General features: G+C 47.2%; 1 protein-coding gene across 5 annotated transcripts in view; it reads left to right on the plus strand.

Annotated features, from left to right (window-relative positions):
- Positions 1-9900, plus strand: part of MKL1 (megakaryoblastic leukemia (translocation) 1) — a 119734-nt gene that overhangs the window by 66124 nt on the left and 43710 nt on the right. For 4 of the 5 annotated variants that reach the window (XM_025208882.1, XM_025208880.1, XM_025208879.1 and 1 more), the window contains one exon: positions 8383-8448. In XM_025208882.1, coding sequence (XP_025064667.1) covers positions 8383-8448 — 66 coding nt within the window. Of the gene's footprint in view, positions 1-8382; positions 8449-9900 lie in introns of those variants that run through there. The other variant, XM_025208884.1, reaches the window with a different exon arrangement.

Consider the following 9900-nt stretch of genomic DNA (forward strand, 5'->3'; position numbering starts at 1 on the left):
TGGGGGGGGTGGGGGGGAGGCAAGGGAGGACCAAGGGGATTTCCCCAGTTCTCAGTGCCAGGCCAGCTCCTGCTGAGCCCCATGATCTGGTCATACAGCTGGGAGCCGATGGGTGAACAGGAAGGCAGGGGCAGGGGGGAGTGGAAGCGAGCGGGAGTGCAGGGCCTGTGCCTGTGTCCTGGGACCAGTGCTGGCGGGGCCCAGAGTGGGGGGGTAGGAGTTGGGGGTGCAGGCTGGCAGGGGTCTGTGGAGCCAGGCTGGGCTGCACCAGCAGGGAGAGGGGGGAGCTGGCCTGGCTCCAGGGAGCCCCTGTCTACCGGGACCCCACGCTCCTGCCTCTCTGCTCTGGGCCTCACCGGCGCTGGCCCCATGCTCCTGCCCAGCTGCCGCTGGCTCCTGTTCACTCCCAGTGTCCCCGCCCCAGCCCCGCGGTACAGGTGGGGAGCAGCGCACAGCCCCGACCCTGCGCTTGACCGCAGGGAGTAAGCTGGTGCTCAGTGCAAGGGAAAACCGCCGCCCTTTTCCTCCACCTTGTGGCTGGCACTTCGTGCTGCAGCCTCTTGCAGCCCACGTGGGCTGCCCTGCCTCTCTGCTGCATCACTGGTGCCCGGTGGCAATGGAGAGTAGGCATGGGCAGTCCTGCTCAGGCTCAGAGCGGCTGCAGCATGGGGTGCCAGGCATGTGGGTGGGGGGGCTGCTTTTCCCTTGTGCTGAGCACCAGCTTGTTCCTCAGAAGCTGCTTCTCAGCACCGCCGGGCAGTGTTTGCTGAGGCCGCCCGCCTGGAGCCTGCGCCACGCTAGGCTGTGGTGCAACTGCTTCACCCCCATCTCTGTGCTGCCCAGCATGGCAGCAGTGGCCATGTGGAGCAGCCACTGTGCAACAGAGAGGTGGATCAACCACACCACAGCCTAGCGTGGCATGGGCTCCAGGTGGGTGGCTGCAGCCAACACTGCCCAGTGGCGGTGAGCAGGGGGAGGGTCGAAGCTTTCCTGTGTGCCAAGCTGCTGCTGCCGTGGCTCACCCTAATGGGCAAGCCCGGAACTAACATGGGGCCCAGGCTAGCAGTGGCAGTGGATTATAAGCTGGTGCTCAGCATGGGGGAGAAGCAGGCACCCCTTCCCTGTGGCCGGTGCCCCATACTGCAGCCTCTCCAAGCCCACACAAGGCTGCCTGTGCCTGCTCTCCATTGCCACCCCTGCCCTGCAGGGTGGTGGTGATGTGGCAGAGAGGCAGGACAGCCCCCACGGGCTCTGAGCAGCTGCAGCATGGGGCGCTGCCCACAGGGAGGGAGGAGCCGCTTTTCCCCTGCCGGTGAGTGTGAGGTCGGGGCTGTGCACTGCTCCCCACTTGTACTGTGGGACTGGGGCAGGGGCACTGGGTGTGAGCAGGTGTGCAGGAGCCAGCAGCAGCTGGGCGTGAGCATGGGGCCTGCGCTGGTGTCCTGGGGCCAGTGCCAGTGGGGCACAGAGCAGGGAGGCAGAAGCATGGGGTCCCGGCTGATGGGCTCTGTGGAGCCAGGCCAGCTCCCCTCTCTCCCTGCTGGTGCAGCCCAGCCCGGCTCCACAGACCCCTGCCAGCCTGCACCTTGTGCTCTTACTGCCCTACTCTGGGCCCCGCCAGCGCTGGCCCTGGGACATTGGTGCAGGCCCTGCACTCCCGCTCGCTTCCACTCTCCCACACCACTTTCCCCACTTTTCTGCCAACCCACGCTGCACTACATGGCTCCCATACCCACATCCATACCCACATGCACACATCCCCACAAACCCCCATATACAATCACTTCTGCATATACAGCACAAAGGCCCACAAATCAGGACAAAAATATATTTTTTAATTAAAATATATTATTATGGGTGTTTGATTTTTAGTATGTAATTTGGTTTTTTTTGCCCTAAGATGGCAAACCCTCTTCCCCAAAGGAGTATTTCCAGGGGCAAGGGGAGGGACTTCTAGTGGCAAAGGTCAGAGGTTAGGGGTGGGACTTCCGACCCCAAGATGGTGACCAGGGGCGAGGCACCTGTCAAGGGGCAGGGCTACCCATGCGGCCCCCGACAGCTTGCCAAAACTCGGTAAACAGCCCTACACTCAAAATAACTGCCCACCCCCAACCTACACCATAAACCACTGTTTGAGAACTGCTGCTTCAACGGTGAAGACTCTTGAGATAAATGCAGAGAAACTGGTTATGTTTTTTTTTGTTTGAGGGTTTGTTTTTTAATTACTTGTATCATCAAGACAGAATTTTGCTCCTAGTTTCCATCCACCCATGTTTTAAGATTTTTTAAGAGATACCTTCTTGTTGAGCAAAGGAAAAATGAGGGATAAAAGAAAGAAATTTAAAGGAGAGGAGAATCAGCTTCTAGTAGTGTAAGAGTTGATGTAGTAGCTGTGATGGTCCAGAAATTATGTGAGAAGCAAGGATTTTTTAGGGTGAGATCTGTTATGGGAGCAACTGCATAGCTGGAGTAGAGTTAGATGAGCTTTTGAATGAGACATTCTTCATCAGGTGTGATCAGTACAAGCCAAGCATAGCATCCAAGCATACAAGATGAGCTTATAGAATTTCTTCCCAAACATGCTGAGTAGATGGATCACAGGGGCTTGGAATAAAGCAAAAGTCCAACCCCTAAACTCTGTGGATTCCCTGGAAGCAAGGGCTTTCTGCATGGCCAGCCTGCTACCCCCTCTCTGCTAACGTTTACTGCTTTGCAGTCATGCCACCATGGTATCTCTTGGCTGTGGTTTTCTCTGGTATCCTTCTGTTGGCTTCGTGTCATAGTGACTTTTCCTGTTGGATAAGCAGAGCTGCGGAAAGATTCCTATTGAGTCTGTCAGCGCTGCTCTTATAATATCCAGTAGAGTGGTGAGTGTCTGGTGTTCTGAATCCTCTGAGCAGAATCTGGTTATTTTCCACAGTGCTGCCAAGATACCTATTTTAATCACTTGCATGAGATGCCACTACTCATCCTAATTTTGGTTCCTGATCAGCTGTTACTGTTTAGACCTTCTCTCTGAGGAAAAGGAAGTTTTCAATCCCATTTCCCATGTCAGCAGTTAGGAGATTAAAGTGCTGTTGCACTTTGACAAGTGCCTTTAAGGCTAGGTACAGACTTTCAAAAAGCCTGAGGGGGAATCCATCTAAGTTACGTAATTTTCTGTAAGCAGTGTTATTTAGATCGGTAGCAAACAGAACACACATTCGCCCTTTGTGCGGGGGACAGACATATCTTAGACTGGGTTCTGCCATTTTAAACCAGTATGTATGCACTGAGCTTCTGTGCTGTTATGGTTATAAACTGGTTTCCAGTCACTTATACCAGTAAAAGTGAAATGACTGTATCTGGCCTAAGTGACATGTGTTTCTTCTGCAAGGCAGAAAATGACCTTTTTCCCCTACCATCTCTGTAGTGACCTCCATCTGAAATCTTAGCCCTTGTCTGCTCTATAATAAAACTTGTGCTGGAAGATCTATTTAAATTAACTTCACATTAGTCAGTGCTGAACATTGTTCTAGAAAAATGATTTTGGCCACACTGTGTCCACTCACTGGGAATGTAATACGTTTTATATAATTTCTTGGCATTTTTGCAGTATAGACAACCTATGAACGAAGCTGCTCTCTGTTCTCTCTGTTGGCCTTAAAGATGCCATAGTTGGAACTTAGTGAACTATTGTTGCTGATACATGAACCAGAACCAAATCTCACTTCACTCTGCAAAAGCATTTCAGGAATCAGAATGTATTTTTATAAGCAGGTATAATTTAAAGATACGCAGGAAGCTGTTGCTGGAGCAAGAAGGGGATTTTTCTAGGTACGTCTGCACTGTAAGGATTCAATTCAGATCAAGCTTAAATAAGCCCCTCTTTGATTGAAGTGGATGGCAGTTGCAATCACTTAGTCCAAGCCTGAAAATTCAGTATTGGCTGCTGCACTATAGTAATTAATGCAGGGGTGGGCAAAGTCTGGTCCATGGGCCAGATCTGGCCAGCAGCAGACTCCATGTCCCAGCAGCCCCTGCCCATGTGGCTGGGGCTGATTTCTATGGAGACCCTAGCAGCAGCTGCACTGTGATAGCACAGGGCTGGGGTTTCCATGGAGACTGGTCCCAGCAGCTCTGGCAGGGCAGGGAGCTGCTCCAGGGCCAGGCTGGGATCTTGCAGCAGTGACAGCATGTTTCTAGAGCTAGGGCAGAGCTGTGATCTACAGCTTGCATGCTCTGGGCAGGGTTGTGCAGGCGGTGGATTATGACTCTGCCCCGACACCTTGCAGTGGTGACAGCGTGGTCCAGAGCTGGGGCAAAGCCGCTATCCATTGCCTGTATGCCCCTGCCTGGAGCATGCAGGCTGCAGATTTCAGCTCTGCCCTGGCTCCAGACCATGTTGTCACTGCTGCAAGTTCCCAGCCTGGCCCTAGAGCAGCTCCCTGCCCTGCCAGCACTGCTGGGGTCAGTCTTCACAGAAACCCTGGCCCTGCACTATCATAGCATAGCTGTTGCTGGGATCCATGAAAACCAGCCTTAGCTATACAGGCAAGGGCTGCTGGGAAATGGAGTTCGGCCACCAGCCAGATCCATTTTGCCCATCCGTGAACTAATGGTTTAATGCATTTTAAATTCAAAGGTAAATTATTTGTAATAATAAAATTACTCCAGATAAGTAAATGGTAGAGAGTATAACAGTAATTTTATATTTCAAAGCATTAGTACATCATGCTGATTTTAGTCAGTCACCTGTGCCCTTCAGTCATTCTTCAGTTAGAGTGATGGGCTTAAGACGTGTAAACTCCAGTATCAGTGTTGTTGGTAATTATTGTTATGGTGTCAAATGCTTTGTGTTTACAAATTTCACAGTTAACTTAGTGGCGTGCATGCTGCTCATGTTCTCTGGCCATATGTGGAGTACTTCTATTTTATATTTTATCGAATGCATTGGCATGTACAGATGCTGGCTGCAAATTGCGTCCTGTGGATTTTCAAGCCTCACATATTAATTAGTGAAAGTTTCCAGGAAGTGCTTTAGGAAATACAGGTGCTGATTTACTAGGAGATGTTTTTCACCTGATTCTGCTGCACTAGTGTCTCCTGATGTTAGTGCATTGCTGAACCTTCAGGGATGATGGCAGAGGTCCCGAATGTCTAGAGTTACCAAAGAGTTGCTTTTCTCAGGAGTGAGAGAACTCTTACACTGAAAAGAAAATTAATCTCCCTGAGGCTTGCTAAAATGGCATGTTTCCTTTGCTCTATTTATAGTTGAATATTGGAACTTCTCAAAAATTTCACTTTTGATTTTGTTTGGTTTCTATTTCTCATTGCTTTGTTCAAATAATGCTTTTACAACAAAGCTGGTAAATTAAAATATGTCATTTTAGTAGAACTTTTCAGAACTTTGAAGTTGTTTCCATTAATATCCAACCTGCCCAGTGTATGTGTTCACCGGCAGATGTTCCTGACATTTTTCCTTTTAATACATTGGTTGCCTGGATTAAATTCCAGTGTGGGGACTAACGTTTGGCCTGCATAGTTCCTCTGTGTAATTTCAATTGGATACAGTATTTTTCTTCACTTCCTGTTCTAAACTGTTGCTTATGTTCTTTAAATAACTGTTGTGATCCCCTCTGCATGTGGCTTTACCACATTGGCCATATTTACTAGGTGACATTTGATAACTTTGGAATCTTGCAGAATGAAAGGCATTGTAGAAATGCGAGATTTCCTTCAGCACAAAAGTCCCGTGGCCTTATCCAAGACATATCAGGCCTCAAGACATATTTCTTTTGATGCAACCGAAAATTTTAAAGGCCTTTTTTTCTTTTAAGTTGCTCTTATAAACTTGTTGCATTGTGTGATATTGTGTCCTTTGACAAGAGGGTGTCATTTTAGTGATGTCCTCTTCTGAAACACAGGAGGAGGTGACAATCAGGCTTCTGTGGTTCTTCTAGTCACATTGTTGAACACCAAGCGTTATTTTCAAATAGGCAGTTTTCAGCTACAGACAAGGTTATTTGTGTAAATCCAATATCTTTTATTAGACCAACTCAAATCTAATAAATGATATCACTTTTACCCAAAGAACATTGTCTGCCTATGTCCTTAGATCAACATGGCTACAACCTACATTCCAACTTTCAGCTGTGCACACGTGAGACCAAATATATACGCACAGCTCACAGCTCAGGTTTAGATGATGGAGTAAAACTGAATGAGCTCTGCCTATAGCAAGCATTCCCACCGTTTCCAGTACTGGCGCAGGTCTGCTCATTGCTGCAATAATCATGGACGAGTTTCCTCACCATCGTCAGTTTAGATGTCTCTCCAATAGTGTATGTGTATAGTGCTCTTAGCTCCTACCAGGCATGGGGTGGTGAGTTAGTGAGTCCTGATCTAGTCCAGCATGTCTGCATAGTTCACCACCAGTGCCGTGCTATGATCGGATGAGTAGGTGGATCAGATGATCAGTGCTGGATCTCACTAGCAGTGCAATTTTGGTGGTAGTCACTGTAGTGTCATTGCGTCAACACTCAGAAGTACTGCTCTCTCACATGACATTGCTTGTTGCTGACACTAGCTCTCCATGCCGTCTTCTGCACTCCTTTGAACTTTTTAGTAATTGTGCTTCACACCTTGTTCATTTGAGGCTCTCCGAGCACCATACAAAAGTTATTTAAGCTTTAAAGGATCTCTTCTTTTGAGGAAAGAAAGCATTATCCCCATTTACAGATAGAGAAAATGAGACTGTCACCAAGGGTTAAATGCCTTGCTGAGTATCAGAATTTCTGGCACGGTTTGCAGTAGAAGGCAAGAGTCCTCATTTCAAACCTGTCACAACCACCAAATGTGCTCTTTCCTTCTACTTTAACAAGGGGTGCTCCAGAATTAACTTAACCAAAAAAACCCAAACCCTGTAGAGAAGAGGGGGAGATACTCACAACCAGGGCCTGTAGTTCACTGTAACTGAGACTCTTCTGTCATTCTAAACCATTGGCAGAGGTCCATAAATGACAGACAGCCTTGAATTGGCTCTGGGGACATCTGTTACTCTATTTATAGAATTCACACACTTGCACATGTAAACAGGTGATCTCCTAAATATATGGAATTTAATAACACTTGGAATTCAAAGTACTCGTAAGTCAAAGTGGGTGAGATGAGCATGCCACTACCAAAATAATCAATTGCGTAATAATCCCTGAAAAAGGTGCATTTTATGTTGGTAATGTTTTATTCTTGAGTATGCATGTATTTGCTCATTCTTGCACAATTAAGAATTGCTATTACTTCATGAGGAAGTACTTTTCAGGACACTTTCTCTCTGAATGACTTTGTTCTACCTTCATTCCCCATTTGACTATCTTGGCAATTACCCGTTTCTCACTGTTAAGAGACATCTTTTGTAGGTATGTTGCTTCTATTACAAAGATAAACAAAGAAGAAGTAATTTTCAAGGTTAGTCCTGAGGTATTGGAATTAAGGGAAGGAGACTGAGTAAAGGGACATTTAGACCGAACGTCTGGAAATACTTCCTAATAGCCAGATTGATTTTGGAGTAATGTCCCGAAGGAAGTGCTGAAAACTCCAGTGCTTGAATAATTTAAAACTGAATGGGATAAAACACTGGAAACTATGCTGTAGGGAATGATTCTGTATTGATCAGAGCATGGTGGGGTAGAAGAACAGACTGACTGTGATTGATTACTGTATTTTTTTCAAATATCCAAACATCATGCCAACAAATAAAGATTAGACATTACAGTTATTATTTCTATTAACATTTTTAAAGTTCTGGTTCCCCAAGAAAAAGTGGAAGGGTTGCTTTCAGTGTGAGACAGGAACATCTCTAGCTAATCTTTATAATTCAATTCAAAGAAATGGCGTAGTAATGCAACAAAATTTATTAGTGGAGGGGGGGGTAGGTTTTCTGTCTTACACTTAAGAAAAGCTCTGTTGACCAATTAAATGAGCAGGCACATGGTGATTACAGTTTCTAGGAGTTGCTTGCAATGTGAATGTTGGTCCCTTCCTGTTGGAGTAGTCAGTCCATATTTTCTGTTTGTTTTTAAGTGTTCATGGTTTGGAAAGACCTTGGTGCTCTAGAAATAATTGAGAAACAGGGCCGGTTTTGCGGATTTTTATCACCCTACCAAGACCTTCGCAACTTCCTCTCTTCGTTGCCTGCAGCAGAATACGGAAACCTTGCTCTTAAGGCCACTTCTGCAATTGCAGGAGGGAAGAGGAGAAGGGTGGGAGGGGGTGCCTTTCTCTTCTGCTGCTCAGCATGTCCTGAAGCCAAAAGAAGAAAATCTAACATATTTGAAAATGTGTCCTGCACTGTGTCTCCCGCTGACCAGTTTCCTACTCTTTTCTCTCTTTGTTGCACCTCAGTGCTGCAGTTGAAGCTCCAGCAGCGACGGACTCGGGAGGAGTTGGTGAGCCAAGGGATCATGCCGCGTAAGTACCACTTAAACTCATTCCTGTGTCTTAGCGTTTATAGCACCTGCCTTTGAATGGAGGGTGGCTTGGGAATGAAAAATGGCGAATGTGAGAGCCCCACCCTGTTTCACTCCACCTTCCTTCTTATAAAGCACTGGGGACCTTGGAAGAGACAGCCACCTAGAATATCAAGGAGCGCTGTTGGCCACACACTTAATTGCATTCAGAACAATGGCTGCATTGCTTGCTGTGGAGAATAGTCTTCTGGAGAATATGTGCCATATTAGAAGCATCTTATGTACTCATGCGTGCTAGTAATCACTCTTAGCAGGCTTCCTGCCTCTGCCGCTTTCATTCTTGTCTGTCAGCTCTGCATAACTCAGAAGCATGGCTGTCCTGAATTAGTGCCTACATACTGATAAACCTGGTAGAATCTCTATTATGCATGCAGGGTATCAAGGCAGCAAGGCTACTCTTTTTCTACAATGGTCAGTGTTTGAAACACATCTAGTAGCAACTATAGAGAGCAGCTGTTCTGCTGCAGGGGGGAAAGATCTGCAGAAACTGTTAAATGGCAGTGTGTGGGTGGCTAGAATATACCTTAGCTCCAAGCTCAACATGTACAGAGTTTGGGGAACAGTGTTTTTTTGAGTGCAGGACTGGTGATAGAAATGGAATTAAATAGTCTGACTCAACTTCAGTACCTCTGAACTGGATGACACTTTCCAAGTGCATCAGCAAGTAACCAAGGGAGAACCAAAGAGCAGGTGGTTATTTTTGGAGTTCTCTTCATGTTCTCTGAAAGCCTTAATGAAAAGCAGCAGCTTAACTATGCGTTTCTTGGTCTGAGAATGCTTCCCTGCCCCCAACAGACCCACCTTTAATGTAAGCTAAAACCAAAAGGAGCTACACTGTTCTTTTGGAAGGCCAGATAGAGAAGACAGTTTTTTCACTTCTACTTTGGGATGTACTCTGAAATAGCAGGGCCTTCCTTTTCTAAATGCCTGAGGCAAGTTTATCAGCCATGACTCTTTCAATGAAAAGAAACTTGTAAGCATCAGTCGGTCAGTGGGAGTGCCTCAGTATAAGGCAATGATGTGTAGGCCTGTGTGAAGTGGCAGGTATTCGCTTCAGATTTGGATTTGGCCAGTTCGGGGGACAGTGATTTGATTTGGTGATTCAGATCACCATCCCGAATTGATTCGGCCAATCTGATTCAGAGATTTGGCCACTGCTGAATCGGCCTAAACTCTGAATCGGACAGACCCCAACCCCACCCGCATCAATGTCTGGCCTGCCTGCCCTAGCTCCTGGCTCTTAAAAAAAAAAATCCCTGGTCTCATTGTCTCCTGCTGGGGGGGGGGGGGCTATCCCCGCTGCAGTCTGTTGCCCTGCACTGTGTAGGGGGCTCTGCCACAAGCCCCAAAAGCCCTGAGGCCGCTGCAGCAGCCGGTGAGTGTGGGCCTTTTT

Source organism: Alligator sinensis, unplaced genomic scaffold, assembly GCF_000455745.1.
Source record: "Alligator sinensis unplaced genomic scaffold, ASM45574v1 scaffold215_1, whole genome shotgun sequence".
In the NCBI taxonomy this organism is placed as follows: Eukaryota; Metazoa; Chordata; order Crocodylia; family Alligatoridae; genus Alligator; species Alligator sinensis.